At 46.6% G+C, this 19,478-nt stretch overlaps 1 protein-coding gene across 1 annotated transcript in view; it reads right to left on the bottom strand.

Annotated features, from left to right (window-relative positions):
* The window catches only part of usta (uronyl 2-sulfotransferase a), a gene marked incomplete at its 3' end in the record, with an annotated part of 48,919 nt that overhangs the window by 6,688 nt on the left and 22,753 nt on the right, over positions 1-19,478 (bottom strand). Inside the window, exons 2-5 of the mRNA XM_079753164.1 lie at positions 11,419-11,462; positions 7,607-7,762; positions 2,949-3,028; positions 1,972-2,125 (exon numbers count right to left, since the gene is read on the bottom strand). Of these exons, the coding sequence (XP_079609290.1) occupies positions 1,972-2,125; positions 2,949-3,028; positions 7,607-7,762; positions 11,419-11,462 (434 nt within the window). The remainder of the gene's footprint in view (positions 1-1,971; positions 2,126-2,948; positions 3,029-7,606; positions 7,763-11,418; positions 11,463-19,478) is intronic.

Raw genomic sequence — 19,478 nt, 5'->3', positions numbered from 1 at the left:
AGAAACATCTTCTACCGTGTGATTGGTCGAGCCAATAACCAAGTTTACAGTTTATAGTTCTAACCCTTTTCATCTTCTACATAGAGTCCATAGAAAACATCTGTCGACTTTATACTGCATTTGTACTTGGCTGGTGTCTTTTCAGGCTGCAGGCCCGAAATGCCGTGCTTTGCTTCTCTTGTGTGATGCTTCGGTACTCTTGTTCCGATCATTGTTCGGAACCATAATCAATCACTTATTGAGTGGGTGATTGATGTTGGCTCAACACTGCTGCGTCAAGTCACATCAGACTAGTTTAGGGTTATAGTTGCCCTGACCTGCCTTCTGGATTGACTCCCAGGATTGCATTGCAGCAGGCAATCAGAGCCAATCCACACTTACATAGGTAGGTGTTATCCAAGAGCTCCTGACATTAATATAATCTATTGTTTTGGACTGAAGCCTGGGCAAACATGCAATAAGAGAGTCAAAGAGAGAATAGCAAGTCAACACACACACACACACGATCGGTAACAAACAAACACAGGTAGAATCACATGCCATGTGTATGTTTATACATGCGACAATATCCCCCACAGGGAAGGTGAGCCAGGCATGTCTACGGACTCTGGAAATGCTGTGAGGGTCCCTTCTACAAAAAGAACACAACTTACATGGTCTCAAACTCTGGGCCAATTATTGCTGTACCTAATTGGGAAGGCCTGTCAAAACTCCAGTCAGAATCCCCCCCCCCCCCCCCCCCCCCCCCCCCCCCCACCCTCTTTCCCAGAGGTCAGCCATGTGCCTGTTATTAACGCGCAGGCAGGAAATCCCACTGATTAATTGTTAGGGAGTGAATACAATAGTTGACCTTCCTTAACCAAAAGCATTCCAAGCGTCAGGAAGGTTTCCCCCGTTCACCCCAGACGTGGAGCATGTCTCCCTGGGATTTGTTATGCCTTTGCCACAGGTACGTGAGCTGGCGATCTGCCCATCTCATCCCATTCCTACCACTTGCTAGATGTCACCCTAACGCACCTTTAAGCACCAGCTGCACTCCATAACACACACACACACACACACACACACACACACACACACACACACACAAAGAGCAATTAAATGGAACGGAGGCTTCAAACCGAAACAGACGGAGCCATAAAACCGCGTCAAAATGAAACTGCAAGATGCTTAAGGGCAGAGGTCTCCCCTCTGAGCCAGGGTATTGTGGAGAGCACACAGGCAGACTGCGTGGCGGAGTATTCCGGAGATGAGATTGTGATGTGGTTAGACTCCAGTCTCCATGCCCAACATGATCTTACTATCAATTTACAGTCTGTCTTCAGAGGATGCCATATGTAAAGATAATTACATCTTATTTAAAGACTTTGTCAGTACCCAGCACTATACGCCAGGCAGACAGGCAGATATTGGCTTATAAATTATAAGCATAGGGTATAAGCTGGATTCTATAATATCTTTATCCATGTATTAGGATAGGCTTGTAAAAATGTTTTATTTCACTTGTCTTCCCTTAAGATACAAATGTATTATTTCCCTTGAAGATGTTGAATATTAGCAGCATCGCTATTTCCTTTTGTACATATTCATATAGAAATATGGTAAACACTGTTAGTATTTGAGTTAGCATTTAACACTTGTCTTTGTTTATTACTGTTTCTTCTTCACATTTCACGGGTGTGGTTTCTAAACAAGCCGCAACGGGTTTCATCCTCCCCCTTTTCCTTTAGCTCGTTTGAAGACAAAAACACAAACTTGCTCCTTTTAATTAAACTGACACACGTAGCGAACAAGGCTAGACAGGCAGCAGCCCCACAGAGTGATAGTCACCGCGGCAGGCCGAGCGACAGTTAGACGGACCAGATCCTCCAGAGAGATAGGTTCCAGTCATGTGTCAGACACCCCTACCCAGGGCGAGCTTTAGCTCCTGCAGAGGGAGACGGAGAGAGACAGCGGGGCCGAGTGCCTCACCAGGTATCTCTCGTCGTCCTTCATCCCCGGCGTGCGGATCAGGTGGTTCTGCTCCCCCCTCCAGTCCCCGAACCGCCGGAAGAAGTAGTTGGACAGGAAGCGGTTGATTGGGTCCCGGATGATGTTGATGTAGACGGGCTCCTCCACCCGAAACCTGGTGACGGACGACGTTCGGTGTTAGATATCATTAGCCTCATACATAAATATATACATATATATGCATACATACATACATACATACATACATACATAAATAAATATATATAACTCTGCTCTCCTAACGCTGCTGATTCACTGTGCCTCATTGGCTATATCCTAAGCCAATCAGAGTTCTTTTTACATTCCATAATCACTATCTACCATCTATTTGGCTTAGGCATTTTTGACGCTAAATACAAGGTGAACCTTAAAATATGACTTTTGCGATAACAATATTAGATTTGATGTTGGATGGTGATGGGGGAATCATGGCGTTGTGAATGTAATGTCCCAAACTGTGTTTAAGATGGGATTGAGGATTCATTGAAGTACTTCAATTGCCTGATACCGTTAGCCTGGCTAACGCCAGACCTCATCTCAATCTACATTGAGATGACTACACAGTCATTTTCTCGTATTTGAGGCGTGGTTTACGATTGCCCGGAGTCGTTTATTGGGCGCTACAAATGCCTATCATATGAGTCTGTACGTAGCTCATAGCCAATCGTATCAATTATACCAGATGACGTATTTAGAGTGACAGAAATCCGATGAGGAAGAAGACGATGGTTTGTCGCATAGACGTCGTCATCGTCTTGCCGTCCCTCCCCGTTCTGTGATTGGTTCCCTATCTCAGGCTATAATCGGATCCATGGAATCCAGGCTGCCCTAGCAGCGCGAAATGAAATCGCACGCAAGGCAGCCTGGGTATCCCCAGGCTATCATACTGTTGGGAGTTTGGTTAAATAAATGGAGAACTTAGGGTTTGCACTCATTACCTGGTGAAGTTGAGGAAGTGAACGTGCCGCGTGTAGAGGAACGGCTGTGGCATGTTGCTGATGTTCTTTATGAGATCCACCTATAAATAGACACACACACATACCCAATTTATATTAGACATTTAACAGTGTATTTGGGAACCAAGCCAGCTACCAAACACATTGCAGGACTGAATATACAGTAGGCTTCTGTGGAAAGGGTCTTAATGGGAAATGTTTTGGTGAATCCATCACTTGTTATTTATCTTGATTTCGTTTTTTTCTTCAAATGTCGAGTGAGCAGCAGCAGATCTATCTCCATTCTAGGTGCCAGTAGGTCACGTCATAGTGGAAAATCAGGAGGCTCTGGCTGCAGCACTGCAGTGATAGAATGTAACTCAGACCATATGTCTCCTTTCAGCACTGAGGGGATATGGGGATGTGGAGGCTGAGGAGGGCTTACTGAAAACATTTAGAAACACACCATCCATTTCAAAAGACGCGGTCTGATTCAATTTCAGATGTAAGAATGGTCGTTGTAAAATATTGCGTCTGACAGGTTCTTTGACTGTGGTCACGACTATTTCTGTGACTTTCAGATCTGCACTCTTTCGCAGAAATGGTCCCAGATACTTTTTAGTTCCTCTAAAATATTTAGGAACAAATACGAAAAAAGTCTCAGATTTGACACACTGTAAATATTCCAGCCTTGTGAAAGGTCACACAGTCTGAAATAACTCCACATCTAACATTCTACGTCTTTTCTTCCCAGTTTTTTCCACCGACAATTCCAGGAAACTATTATGGAAGAAAAAGCTAGCCCGGCTTTCCAGGTTTGGGAGGCGGGACCCGGCGCCACCCAGTTAGCCAATCAGGTGAGTCCTCGGAAAAGATACTATGTAGCAGTTTGACATAGCAAAGCTGAATATACATTTCTACCCAATGTTATTTCAATTTTGCCCCTTGTATCCAAGGCCCCTACAACTCATGACTAACACCACAAAGACAAACGCTCGAACACTGTGTTGGCGGATGACATCAACCATCAATCATAATCACAGCAAGCATGTCCACAAAGGCTAAAATAATGGCAAAGGCCATATAATGACTGGCCTATTTTGCCACCACAAGACATTGTCTGGGCGCCAAACAATTCATTCGTTTAGTTTATTTCCGACATTCATGAGTGACATACTCAATCACAAAGATGACACACACAGGGCCTGTCTTTAAGTCTCCGCGAGTCACCAACCAGAAGCTTAGACACTTTGGATGCATATTATTTCCAAGAGCGTTACTGGCACTGCTGTACTGATCAGGAGTATTTTTGTACTTTATAATGTGTGCGGGTCACTCTTACGTCATAGCAGGACTATTCAGAAAGAAACTCTGATATTTTAGCATGTTTATGTACACAGCCCGGTGCATCTATGGCTCCCAGTCAGATTTGGGCTTAACGACAACCCCCGCCTCACCAGCTCACCCCCACCTCTCCAAACTCAGTACATTTCCACCAACTCACTTACTGAGGGAGATGTTTCCCCAAACAACTGAATGAAGAACTGATAAAATCAATGAATAGTTTCTCAGTGCGTGGTTTGATTTTGTTTTTGTTGTTTGTTGTTTGTCCTATGAAATCCTTTCCGGGTTCTTTTCATTTATCACACAGACCACAACCGTTGTGCCTCTGCCATTCACATACCGGTACCACGTGCATGTGTGTACATACACATGTGTGTTTGTGTGTGTGTGTGTGTGTGTTCCAGCGCGGTTGCACCTCCCCTCCTTTCCCTTTCAGTCCGTCTGGAAAAGGGTGGGGGTCGGGGGCGGAGCGGCGGCTCAAGGGACTAAGGGAAAGTGAAGGACGGTCTGGGATTCCTAGCATACCAGCGCTACACCCCCCAGCCCCACCTCCAGCTCCACCTCTCCCCCGCCCGGCTCCCAGCCCACCGCTCTAGCTCCACACACACAGAGGCTCATCAAAGGGGGGACGGAGGAGGGGAGCGACAACTCCTGGCTGCTGCCCCCGCCTTCATCTGTCGTTCTCATGTGAAGCGGGGAAACACGACCAAACCAAAACGCGGCCAAAGAAACTACAACCGAAATGGTTTGAAACTTACTGAACAAAAAACCTTCATGAAAAAAAATATACCCTTGAGAGCAAAGCTAAACTAAATACATCAAAACGAAACAACAAACCCAGGACTAGAACAAACAACACCTTATTCCTCTATGTTCTTCTCTGTACCTCCTTACACCTGACTCCTATTGACTGTGAAAACCAAAATGACTTCACTAGGGCCCTCGCGCGCAGGTCATACAGTGATTTGTTGCGTGTCGGGCCCCTCTGAAATACGCACCGTGTAGAAGTTTGCACAGAGTGTGTGCCCTAACACGGGCGTGGACACGCCCATGTTAGGGCAAAATGGACACTATAAACAACACGGCCATGTCCTTTCACGGACATACTGGAGGCGGAGATATGTCAGACACATGCCACTAATAGTGTGTTGTTCACTAGTGACTCATTGAGTGGTTGAGGACTGGCAAACAATTTTTGAAGCAGTTGGCCCCCAGGAACAGTGACTGTCCACGGTGAAACTGTTGCTCAGGCTCCCTGGTTCACAGGGGCCCGTTGCTGCACTGCATCTTTCCACCAACAAGGATGGATGTTCTTACCCTTTTACTGAAAAGGGAAGCAATTGTTTGGACGCACCACCGAAACACACAAAGATGCCCTGTTTTCAAAAGAAAAAAAAGAGTCTCAGGTCCTGACACTATCAGTGGCCCCCAAGAAGGCGGCGGTACTCTTCCACGTCCCAACGCAGCGTTCCAGCTGAAAGAGGGAGCTCCACTGTTCGTCTGATGTAGCCCCAGCAGAAGGCAACAACTCTGGGCCAACTCATTAGCAGATGGCTGGGCCAGCCAGCAGGGAGAAAACCCAAGTCACGCCACATAGAGGCAAATGAGATCCCCTGGCTCTATAGTTAGCCAATATTGTGTAGGGATCTGCATAAATCAACACACACACACACACACACACACACACACACACACACACACACACACACACACACACACACACACACACACACACACACACACACACACACACACACACACACACACACACACACACACACAGCAGACAGGGTAAACAAGCACTCGAAGGACCATTTGAAACACAGAGACAAAAGACCCCTGGGGTTCCATACAAGCACTCCACAGCCCATGATCCTAACTTGTAAACATGTGTCGATACAGACACAAAAGCTTATATGTGCGCGCGCACACACGCACACGCACACATGCATTCATATGCTCAACACACACTCATTCTATCACACACACAGTCTGTAAGTCTGTCATGATTTCATAGCGATGGTGACGTTGAGTGGATAAAAACGTTGTAATAGCATTCCGATGCGGTGCATGAGAGCCAGCTCTTCATGGTTTGATGAATGGGTAAACAACAAGCTGTTCCAATATTAGCTCTGACTATTCACATCACACCCGTTGGCCCAGCGGTGGCTATGCATATACATGCATCTAACGGGGATCCGCAGACATCCATGACTGGCTAGCTAGCTTCCTAGCGCTTCCTAGGTCTGTCATAAATGTCAGTCAACCACGGAGCAATGTTGCACTGGTGCCTCCGGGGTTGAATGACAAATGAAAATCGTTCCCATGGTCTATTATTACTTTTAGTGGCTTATACGTAACATGTTTTAGGAAAACATTGTGTACAGAAAACATCCCCATTGGGGACGGCATCAGAGCATACAGGAGGTTATGATTATCGTTCTAATCCCTTTAAATCATTCCACGTGTTTTGAAACACTTCACCCCCCCAGCTGACCTTTACCCCTGGCAGTGAGCACCGTGCCGCTGCATAAGGCCCCGGTCCTTTCCTTCATTGTTCTTTGAGTGCTTTTAAACGAAGGCAGCTCCCCCCCTCTATAAAGACTCACGCTGAGGTCTCTCTGATGCTCAAGGAAGCAATAAAACTGAGATTCTACATGGGCTGGCCCAGCCCGAAATAGAGAAGCAAGTAGCTAGGGCCAAATGGATCCAATCTGTTACTTATTTGCTTACACACAACAAATAATACTGTTAAAGTTGAAGGCCACATTGACTATTTTGTAATTCACTTATTTTGTCAAAAGGTTTTAAGAACTTTGTTTTGGGAACCGCTGCACTTATGCACTTATTATTGATGCATATACTACAATCTCATCATATTTCTCACAAGGTCGATTTCCCACCACACCTTGCGCAAAGTAGCTTGGAAGCGCAATACCTGCCTCCAGTCACTGTACTTAAGCCTTACTGACTCACCGGCCTGGTTGATATGAGGGACGAGCTGAAGTGTATACATTTCAACTGAGTGAGGACAGTGATTTCTAACCCTGGGGTGGGGACCCTACTTGGAACTGGAGATTGCTGGCTTATGAGCTGTTGATATTTCTGGGGCTTTTCTTTTCTAAATCAAACATGTTTAAAGGCAAAACGCCCTCTTTCTACTGACCTGACTGTCTAGGGATCCACAGCCACAAACCAAAGTAGGCTTTTGATTGGGTTAAAACGATCGGGAATCAGAACAACAAGGTGAGAAGATGTTGAGGTGAGTCACTATAATGCTGCAACGTGGGGCCCCTGTCGCGCGCCTCCCCACCCACCTGTTCGTGCTTGGTGAGGCGGGTCCGGTTGTGGATCTCCGAGGAGACCAGGTTGAACTGGTGCTTCTCCGACAGCAGCCGGAGCAGGATAAGCACCGTCCTGCTGCCACACTTCCCCACCCGGTTATACACCACCTGACTCGGGAACGGCAGCACCTGCACACACACACGCACACGCACACACACACACACACACGCAAACACACGCGCGCATATGCACAAACAGACACACACACATACGCAGGCACCCACGCACACAAATATCACACAACACCAGACAAACAGAGAGATAAAAGGAGGGAAAATGAGAGCTCCACCGAATGAAATCACTTTGTATCTGTTACCTTTAATCCCTGCAAGCTTGTGAGATGAATGTGTTATACAATGATCTATAGTACCTAACACATTGGATGATACATCATTTTTAATTGTGTTTCATTGCGTTGGGCAGAACAATTTGTTTGTGTTTTGTTGTGCAGGCCACCCAGCGATTATGTCTGAATAGTGGGAACCTTTAGGAATCAATGGAATGACCAATAGCGCGATGGAGGCAAACACGAGTTGAGTTTGAGGACGATAACAGCGATGTAAATTGTGTAACAATAATAACTATGACCTTCTTTCTCAAACCTATTTCCAGTTCTAACCTGCCTAATCTGCCGTTGACCTCTGATCTGTTGGGACATCACACACACACATCCCTGTGTCGTTAATGAGATGATATGACTCAATGTTTGCGCTGAATAGATTTTAGTATTGACAAATGCGTTTGTTTTGGAGTCATCAAACACCCACACACACACACACACACACACATAGTGCTTCACCATTCAAAGCATGTGTGTTATTGCTTTCGATTTAGGAAGGCAGGGCTGATTCTACATGTTTGAAAAGGAGGAGGCGAGAATGTGTGGGAACGTGTGTTGAACACAAGGTGGTTAGCATGCACCCATTGGGCAATCCCCCCTAAGCCCCTTCTTAGAATGACCAACACTGTCTGCTTTCAGAGTGTGGACCAAGGACGTTAGTTGAGCCATGAGAAGAAGGATGCCGTGGGCAGAGGAATAGAGTTATATGCAGCATTTTCCCTTGATGTGTTTTGATGTTTTTGTGCCTGGATTACTGCTAAGCTATATGATGAGCCGATTGTGTTTTTGTTATTGACGGACCTGAATGAGATTTATGCAACATGGTATTCTGCATCAGAATGAGCCAATGCTTTCTCTATGGGACTGTTTGATGATGGATAATGGAGAAATTCTGTCTGCACTTTAAGCACGTCACATTTGGAATCCACCAAAAACCGTTGTTGGACCAAGATATAGTTATCAATGACATGTTCCCTAGCCAATCAAGCGCAGACAAAATAAAAAAAACTGATGCAAAACGTTTGCCAGACTTTGCCACGCTGCGCCAATGCCTTGCCAAATGTGGCCAACCGCACTGACAAGAAAAACATCCGACGTTCTGACGTAGGCCTATCATTAAACACATAAGAAACAAATGATCTGTGACAGCAATCATTCAAAAAGTCAAGTCTCTTACAGCGACGATATTAATAGCAACCACTCTTTGGGGAGACCCGGAATGGGTGGCTTTAACCGACAGGCAGTAGATTTACAGACTGCTTACACTCTTGACTGTTTAACTGCTTTCGGTAAGGAGAGTCTGGGCGGCCAGGGGTTAGTGGGCCAGTGCTTGACCCTTTTAGACAGGTGTGTCATTATCTCCCATGTATCTGATCCTGACCCCGGCTGGGGCCCTGCATCGATGTGTGTGTCCCTGCTAGTGGGAGAGAACCAGTTTATGCCATGCTAGTGTTTGCATGTGTTTTTCACATTGACATGTAATGTATTTAGCAGACGGTTGTAGCCAAATTGGCTTTCAGGCGTTTGCCGTGATTGCCCGGAGCTTACAAGTCAGTGTTTGAGGAGCTACATTCAAACTTTATATCCCACCCTCGCAGCAATCCCTGCTTGTTAAAACAAAGCGCACATCTCGCTGAAGTCTTAGCGGAAGTAAGGGATACTTACGCCTGAAGAGTGACAGGACATTCTTAGAGCAATGAAGAGAGAAAGCTGAAGAGCAAACACCCAACTATTCTGATAAGGGCGGGCTACCTTTATGTCATCACAGATTTCGTAGTGTATGTGTTTGCATGTACGCGTCTGTGTACGTGTTTCTCAGCCCCCTCCAACCCCACCCCCTGTGATGTCCTAATGCGGGAGAACACTATCAACCAAAGGGTGAATAAACCAAAACACAACCATATTAGATCATGTTTTTCCTTAGCTTGTTTTACTTTGTAGTTTGTTAGGTTAATGAGTTGAATGCTGGGAGCAGACAGTGACCTGTTTGTTTGCGTGGCCGTCTGATTGCTGCGCAGCCTGCCAAGTCTCCACAGACTCCTCGGCCAATCACAATAAAGCAGGCTGACGATAAACATACAGAGTTCACAGGATAGCACTTCCTGCTGATTCTAAAAGTTAAAAACTCTGAATTCCGCCCGCTGTGTGTTGTAAAGTAAAAAAAAAACATGTCCATGACATACCCCCCCTCCCTCCCTCCCTCTCTCTCTCTCTCTCTCTCTCTCTCTCTCTCTCTCTCTCTCTCTCTCTCTCTCTCTCTCTCTCTCTCTCTCTCTTCTCTCTCTCTCTCTCTCTCTCTCTCTCTCTCTGGCCTTACGTTAACAGGAGTTTCTATGTCATGTTCTTTTGTGTGCATTTGTCTGTGTGTTTGTGTTTGTGTGCACTGTATTCATTTATCTGATTAGGGTTCTGTTGCACACTGTGCTGTTTGACCCCAGGATTCTCTCAAGATCTAATAGCTGCGGGACATAAAAAGGTTTTCCTATAAATATAATGAGCTTTTACACACATTTGCTCAAGGTTTTGGTTTGTCTTTTAACTTTTAAAAATAAGTTAGCGCTTTCAGCTAACAAAGCATGAGCCTAGGCGTCTGGAGGAGATGACGGGGCCTCAAGTTAATAAGCAGCTTATGAGGCATTAGACATCTAGTGAGAGTTGATTTTTAAGTGAGTTCTTATTTGGCTTTTATGTGGCCATGAACAGTTCAATAGCTGTGATATTTCATGCAGATGGCACCTGCTTGAACTTCCAGCCATTTCCCCTTGTCAAGCGGTGAGCCTATGGCTACTGTTCCATGGGAGTCAGCCAACGTAGCTGCAGACAATAGGCACTTGTGAACAAACCCAATTCAGGCGGCCGCACTGTCCCGTCAACAAACCAATTGTCGGCAAACGTTTCTTTCAGAGATGTAAACTACTGCTTCAGTCAATCTATCAAAACTCAAAGAGCCTGAAGGAAACGGTGGATTTAACACAATGATTTAATAAGAAGAGTTAAACACTGGTTTCCAATAGATCAAGATTTAAGCAGGCCCAAACAAAGTATAGAAAGAAAAAAAGCATTAAAGAGAGCAGAGACATGCAGCTGGCTGAATACAAGGATCCTGTGTCAGCCCGCTGTGTGTGTGTGTGTGTGTGTGTGTGTGTGTGTGTGTGTGTGTGTGTGTGTGTGTGTGTGTGTGTGTGTGTGTGTGTGTGTATGTGTGTGTTTCACTGGCACTCTGAATCCATGTCTGGTAGAGATTGAGAGCAAGTTCGTATAAAGTTCCTTCACACAGAGCAAACTACTGTTGCTCATTGGTCAGAAGTGACCTGGGGTGTGCGTTGGGAAGGGGAGGGGGCTCTGAGGAGAGCAGATAAATAATAGATGTGGATAAAGGACATCCGTAGCATTTAAAGCTAAGGAAGAAGAGTGTATGGGGACTGGGGGGGGGAAGACACTCACTCTGGCTACTGGCGGTCCGTGGTCATCCTGGAACGTGGATTCACCTGCAACAGAAACAGAAAGGAACACGATTATCAAAGAGCTTGCAGTACAATTCTAGCTGAATACACTCTTTAGTATAATTCATTTGGTTGGTAGTGCTGCTCAAATGCGGTTCATTGAACTTCTAGCGTCAACAATAGCCCAACAACAAAAGTCAACAGATATCAAACTGTGGTCTTCCACCGCACCCCTGCAAATCGACGTACGGGTGTGACGCAGAGCACGGATGGGTCAATCCATACAGCGGGACTATCAGACCCCTCGGGACCCCGCACAGGGGGTAGCCCCTGCGGCTCGATGGCCAACGTCGGCTGCTGAACCGGGCCGGACTCCACCGTTCACCTTGAGACCTGAGCCCCTCCAATTGTAAGCAGATCGCCGCCCCACTCTATCAATCACCCAATGCTGAACCTCACCCCGACCCCCCCCCCCCCCTCGCCCACACACACACACGAACACACACACACACACACACACACAGTGCCACTCTCTCTGTACAGCTGCACACAGTGGTGCTGTGGATGTGAATGGAGAACGAGTTGCGGTGCATTTATACAGTATATCCACCACTGTGGGGGGAGCGGGAAACAATGGGTCTCTTTCAAGGACCGAGAACCCCCCCCCTCGGCTCCCACCAGAGGATCTGGGCGTTCTTTTCAAGCCTGCGCCTTTTCCATTTGAGTCAAATGTGTGTGTGCGTGTGTGTGAACTCCAAGCATGCAGGCCCTTTCTTTTTCAACGCTAAGCCTGTCCAGACACACTGACACGCTATACTTCTCACCACCACTAGGAATGCAGAGGGAGAGTGTGGAGAGAGAGAGAGGGAGAGAGAGTGTGGAGAGAGAGAGAGGGAGAGAGTGTGGAAAGAGAGAGAGGGAGAGAGAGTGTGGAGAGAGAGAGAGAGGGAGAGAGAGTGTGGAGAGAGAGAGAGGGAGAGAGAGTGTGGAGAGAGAGAGAGAGAGGGAGAGAGAGTGTGGAGAGAGAGAGGGAGAGAGAGTGTGGAGAGAGAGAGAGAGAGGGAGAGAGAGTGTGGAGAGAGAGAGAGGGAGAGAGAGTGTTGAGAGAGAGAGGGAGAGAGAGTGTGGAGAGAAAGAGAGGGCGAGAGAGTGTGGAGAGAGAGAGGGAGAGAGAGTGTGGAGAGAGGTTGTGGAGAGAGAGAGAGAGAGAGAGAGAGAGAAGAAGAAGGAGGAGGAGAGAGAGAAAGAAAGAAAGGGAGGGAGAGAGAAAAAAGAAAGAAAGAAAGAAAGAGAGGGAGAGAGAGGTTGAATGAACACATCAGAAGAGAATGTATCATTGAGGAGCAGAAATAGAGGGAGAGGGAAAGTGCGAGATAAACATCACACACACACACACACACACACACACACACACACACACACACACACACATATTACCAGACAAATTGCTTCCCTTCTCTGGCAGAGAGAGCTTTCCTTGCGCCGCGTGGCCGAGGGGAGCTGATATATGACCGCGCTGGTAGCACATTATAAGCACTGTTTATGCTCCCCGACTCCATAGTTGCGGCATTGGCCTTTAGGCAATTAGTCTTGCACTCTGAGTCAATCTGCGGCGGTTTGGCCTGCTATCAGCGTCTCACACACACACACACACACACACAGACACTCTATATGTTTACAGTAAGTGAACGGAGCAAGTGCGTCGTGCATAATGAGGGTCAAGTGCAATATATAAAAAGTTGACACGCTGATGCTGATTAATTCAACAGGTGTTGAGCGTCGATGAATGGAGCCAGCTGCACTGCAAACACCCCCTTAGGTGTTCCCCTCCTCCCCCCCCACACACACACACACACGCACACACACACACACACACACACACACACACACACACACGAACTGGGGCCAGTCTTCCTGAGGAATGCCGAGGGAGGCTCTGGCGTGCAGATTGCGGCCAAGCGTTTGAGGTCGTGGCAGGACGGGGACACTTGCTCCCTCCCCTTCTCTCCCCCCCCCCCACCTTTCCCTCGTGCTCCTGGCTCTTCAACCATAAAGGAAGACCCCCTACTTTCTGCATACAAACACCCCCCCCCCCAAACCTCACCCCTCTTAGACTGTTGCACCTTGGAGGGGGGGGGGGGTTGTTAAGTGTTCATTACTGTTTGTTTCTCACTTAATGTCCTTCTTCTTCTCTGTTTTAGAATGTGAATGTAGGCATCACATGGCCTTATCGTCGTTTCATATGCGACCCCTGTAGGTGACCCCATAGGCTTTCAAGGGGATCGGATTAATTCCATTACTGAATACATTGGCCAGTTAAAAGAATAGTCAGCAGGCGATACGTGGATGAACTGCTTATGACCGGTGAAATAGAAAAACCAGTTTGATCCAGAAACAATAGTTTCACTTTTTCGGGACACAGTGTGCTGTCCATGAACTCCTCCAGTGTTGCCCTGGATTTAACGGAGACAAAGACAAACCCACAGCAGTGACCCGGTGTGAATTGAAGTTTACGGCCAAACCAGCTCATCCCACTCACATGAGACGGTTCATTGTTCAACCGTAATGGAAAAGTATGCGACTGTAATGGCCACTCCAGGATGAGGGATTCATCACTATGGCCTCCAACAGAGGATGATTCCAACTTACTGTGTGTGTGTGTGTGCACATGCGTGCGTGTGTGCGTGAGTGTGGGGTTTTACACCTAGTAACCCCGTCTAGTGAGTTAGACATCAAATCTGATCAGTCTTCAAATCTGTTCCGAGACACTTAGCACACGATTTGACAACATGATTAAACTGAACAAAAAATTGCTACTATCTCTTACCTACTGGCCATAAATAGGTGACAAACTGATAGAATACTTTGGATTAACCGTGTTCAGTGTTGGAGCAAACCTTCTAGAAATTAAGGAAATGTTCAATCCTCTTGTAGTTGAAGTTGATTAGTGAAAGTTGATCTGCAATTGACTAATGAGATTTCATGGAATGAAAAATACAACCCAGTATTTTATATATCTGATGATTTATTTTGTGTGAAATGGGTGTGTTTGTGTGTGTGTGTGTGTGTGTGTGTGTGTGTGTGTGTGTGTGTGTGTGTGTGTGTGTTACTGTGGATGTAACGTGCCTTGTGTGTGAGGGTACTGCTAATTGGAGTCATGAGGTGTGCATACACATGTAGCTAATTAGTTAATTGGATTAGTGTGTCACAAGATCTACTGACCAGCCACTGGCAAAGGTCTTGGCACAGTTTGTTCAATTCACTCAATGCATGACCCGCCCAAATGTTTAACAAGGTTACACTTTTTAACAAAAGTGATGTTTTATCCCTTGACGTAAGAAATTCAGAGGTCATACATTTTCTTCTAGAACAAACAAAATCCAATATGTTCCATCTTAATACTAAACAAAGGGAGACGTTTAATTATGATTACATGATACACCGAGGCAGAGAGAGAAACACATACTTTGATTCAACGCGAGTACAGTGAAACTCCTATTTAAGGCCTCAAAACATTCTTCAGTGGATTTATTTTGTCCTTGTTGGCAGTGGACTCCCCAGTCAGGAATGCTACATTACATTTGTAAACATGTGTTTAGAACGTGGCGTTTCATACGTCGTATGAAATTGGTGACTGTCTGGGCTGAGCGGGGTTCAAGGAAGAAACACATCCCAGAATAGGTTGGAGATGCTGCAGACAATAAAACACAGACGCAGGAGGGGCTGTGAGGGCTGCAGGGCTGAGAGGCAGAGAAAAGGACTGTGGTTTCCATGGCCCTGCGTGAAGTGGAAGATTCGGAGCATTGTGGACGAGTGCAGTGAGACGATAGGGTTGCTCTTCACCTCTCTGATGATTCAAAGGGGTTTGTTAACCATATATCTTTATCGTTTGCATGTGTGCCAGGGTGTGCGTGTGTGAGGATGTGAGTGGGATCACATATTCTTAGCCGTGTTTGTAAACGATACGAGTTCAGCCCGCCCCAGCTGTGTGTAACACACCCAGTCACAAATCAACCCAAGCCTATAGTTTAACATCTGACCGTGCTGTATTACAAGCCTTGCTCTACTAAAATAGAGGCCATATGCAAATGAGGTAGTCGTTGGGCATAAACATCTGATGTGGTTCTGTGTGTGTGTGTGTGTGTGACCATGAGTATATGGATATATGTATACATTTTTTGTGGACGCTGTGTGCACATAGCTTTGCATGAGTGTGTACGTCTGTGTGTGTTTGCGTGTGAGAATGTGACAATGTGTGTGCATGTGAATGTGTGAATTTGTGTGCATGAGTTTGTGTGTTTTTGTGCATGAGTTTGTGTGTGTGTGGGTGTGTCGTGCACATGTGTGTGTGAGCGTGTGTGGGTGCACGTTTGTGTGTCGTGCACATGTGTGTTAGCCCGTTCGCACGTGTGTGTAAGATCATCGTGTACACATTTGTGTGTGAGCATGTGTGTGTGCACGTTTGTGTGTCTTGCTCATGTGTGTGAGCGCGCGCGCGTGTGTGTGCGTGCGTCATGCACATGTGTGTGGCACACGTGTGTGGCCAACCAAAACCCTTTGATTCCAAGTGCGGGAGTGGCCCCCCTCTATTAAGACTGGTGGCTCGAACCATTTCACTAATTACAGAGGGGGAGCCAGGCTAAGGGTTAGGGTATCCACCCACTGTGTTCTGCTCCACGCTTCCCCGCTGCCACTTGCTGCAGCAGCGGTCCCCAGGGTCGGCCCTCCCCTGGGGGGGGGGGGGATGTAAATACAAGCCTCCGGCCGGGCGCTCTGTTGTTGCAGGTGCCCTGAGGGCCCCGGGGGAACACAGGGCCGGCTCAGCGACTCCTGAGCCCATTCTATAAATTCTTCACGTGAATGAAATGGTGTGAATAAAATGTGAGAGAGTTGCAGCGAAACCACGCCGCGCACACAAATAGAAACATGTGGAGCAGGCGAGTAAACGGTGAGGTGTGTGAGCCTGTGTTGCTCGCAGAAGCCAGGTGGGGGGCGGGGGGGGGGGGGGGGGGAGCGATGATGGGGCTATAAAGTGCAGAGGAGGTGTTGGAGGGAAACACACTCTGTGGCTCGCAGAAGGGAGAGAATAAGCAAAGGCTGTCTGGAGGAAAGGCAGGGAGGGAGGGGGGGTGGAAGAGACACAGATGTTGACAGGAGCTGGTCGACCGAGTACCTCACTGTTTAAAGTTGTAGAGTGTGATTCCCATCCCTGAATGATGCAGGCAAATATAAATACCGTTTGGGGTGTCAGCAAAATAAACTAAATCTACTTTGAGTTCCCTGGAAAAACCCGTTTAGAAACGCCGGAAAATACCAGCGGCAACAACAACAACCGCCGTAACCAGCAAAAAACGAAGGTTTGAAAAAGGTGGAAGGCGAGTCTCTCTCTCGCTCTCTCAGGTCGCCTGACGCTCAGACAGGATGATCCGCTGAGCAAAATCAGCGGTCGGGAAAATTGAATTGAGCCGAGATCAAACGGATCACACGGAGCGAGCCGGGATGAGGCCAGGGCCGGCCAAGCCACGTGAGGTCTGGTGAACTCTGTCACCCCTCCGACAGGAACCAAAAACGAAAAATGTTAAAAAATAAAAAAAAGAAAAAAAGAATTCCATAAAAGCCCTGGCCTGGAAGAGCAGCCCACAGGGGTGGAGTTAGCCTCAGGGCTGGGTCCAGCGCTGTGTCCCCCCCCCCACGGTCTCTACGGTCGGGGTCGGTCGGGGCTGCTGCCAGCCACCCGGAGAAGGACCACATTGTGAGACACTTTCCCTTTTTTTTGTGTCTGTATGTGTGTGTGTGTGTGTGTGTGTGTGTGTGTATGTGGGGGGGGGGGGGGGGGGGGGGGGGGGGGGGGGGGGGGGGCGTAATCCATATAGTTTAGGGAGGTACTCTCTGTACTGCTTCCAGCTCTATTCCAATGCATGCTCTCTCTCTCACGCTCTCTCTCACTCTTTTTAGCACAAATTTTTCCATTGAAACGGATCCACAAAAAAATTTTTTTAGGGAAAATGGCATGAAAGTAGAAAAGGTATAAAATATATAAAAAGGCTGGGTTTTGGTAATGTTTCTGAAATCTATAATACTGCTCTGCAGTCTTCGCTTTCTTCCTTTCCATTATACTATATAATGAGGAAAATATATCTTAAAAAGTACATATTTTCCATATGCATTTCTCAAGACATATTGCCCTTGAGGTTGATACATGGGAAACTGTAGGAGACCAGTGCAGAATAATAATAAAAAGACCCACGCTGACAACAGCGTGGCTCGCTCTGCAACCAGACTTATTGCAACAATAAATAATGATCATTATAATAAGTGTTGCTTGCATTGCAACCACACTAATTATTATTATTTGCAAATAATAATTACAATAAGAGTGGCTTGCTTTTGCAACCACACTTACAATGAGTATTATAACAACATACTTTATCATAGCGCTTTGTTTATATAACCCATTTCCTAATCTACCATGCAAACACCTAAGCCTCCTTAAGAAACCAGTTAAGGAGGTTAACCCAAACACTAACCCGTTTGAATGGAGGCTGTAAGCTTCCTCTGCCTGGGTAGTTACCTGAAGTCGCACAGTGTGGCGGGTGCTTCTTTTTAACTTGCTGCGGCTGTCCGTTCTGACTGATCAAAGACCTTCCCGGCCAGGCAACCATTGAGTCTTCAACGACAAAAAGAGTACAACAGTCACCACACAGGTTAATGTTCATCACTGAGACTTCAATACATGCTAACAGTGACAATCTTGAAAAGCAGCTGCCATCAAAATCTCCCATGAACCTTATGAAGCCACACACCTCTCCCCTGATGCTAAACACCAGCCCAGATGTGCAGCCAAGTCTCACCAGGCCTCACAAATGCATGGTGAAAATTACAAGACGGGATTATTTTCAGTTTTGACGGCATTGCATGCTTTCCATTTTTAATGCGACTAATAAGACACAGCATGCATGTGAGACTCCAGGGCAATAAGCAGACATCGTCTTGACATAATGTCCTCTTCTGATCACTCACCAAGCGTCTGAGATGTTGCTATACGGTTGAAAGACGATGAAGTAAAGTTATTATTGCGCTTTCTTACTTTCAAAAGTATGTTTTTCCTGAGAGCGTGAACCAACGTCATAAACGTCCAGCCTGTCATTGAGTGGAAAGGGGCAGCATAGACGTCCTCACTTAGCACTGAGCCTCTATCAACAGGGCCGGTCCGCTGGCCTCCCCCGAGCCTTACCCCCCGGCTCACTGAAATGTTGCTTTTAGTTGTTCACAACACAAGTTCCATTTGGTTTCTCCATGGGCTGCCCGGAGCTTTTCCATTCTGTCTTCCCTTTCATTGACATCCATCTTCACTTCCAGCATTCACTTTTTCCAGCCAACTGGCGTTCAAAACCAAGATGGCGGTGAGTTGAATAAAACCTATTGGTGCCATGGCGTTCTCCATTGGGCCCGGGGTTAAGCAGAAAGTGTGCGTCTTGTGAAATGTCCCACCTGCCTGTCGGTTAACACATTCTGGGAGATGATTCACCGCTGTCTGGTCTGATGGCCATGGCTCATGGCTCCTCACTGTTTGGTTAGAATCATAATGCATGTCTGACCTTCTCTGCTGCCACCACATTACCTTCCAGCATCTTGAAGCTGATTGAAAATGGTTGCAAATAGTCAGAGGTCCCCCCCTCGCCCACCCACACACACACACACACGCAGAGACGCACACACACTACGTAAGTATAGCAAACACAGACACACACACACGCACGCACACACAGACACACACAAAAACTCTCAATATACACAAACAACTTAGGCTGCTCGATTATGGGAAAAATCATAATCACGATACTTTTGGATAATATTGAAATCATGATTATTCAAACGATTATTTTTGAATTTGAAAACATAGCATTTGTTCAGAATGGCTCTCCCAAAAAACACTTTGTAACTGAGAACTTTGGAATTTTGCCATAAAAAAATACACAAAATGGTCAGAAAGAATCCAATCTAAAATAATATACAGATATGTATCCAGCAAGTGGAAAGTGGAATATTGATGTTCTGCCC

This window comes from Pollachius pollachius (assembly GCF_949987615.1).
Source record: "Pollachius pollachius genome assembly, chromosome: 16".
NCBI classification, from domain to species: domain Eukaryota; kingdom Metazoa; phylum Chordata; class Actinopteri; order Gadiformes; family Gadidae; genus Pollachius; species Pollachius pollachius.
The sequence above is the reverse complement of the archived record's forward strand: the minus strand, read 5'-3'. Positions and strand labels throughout refer to the sequence as shown.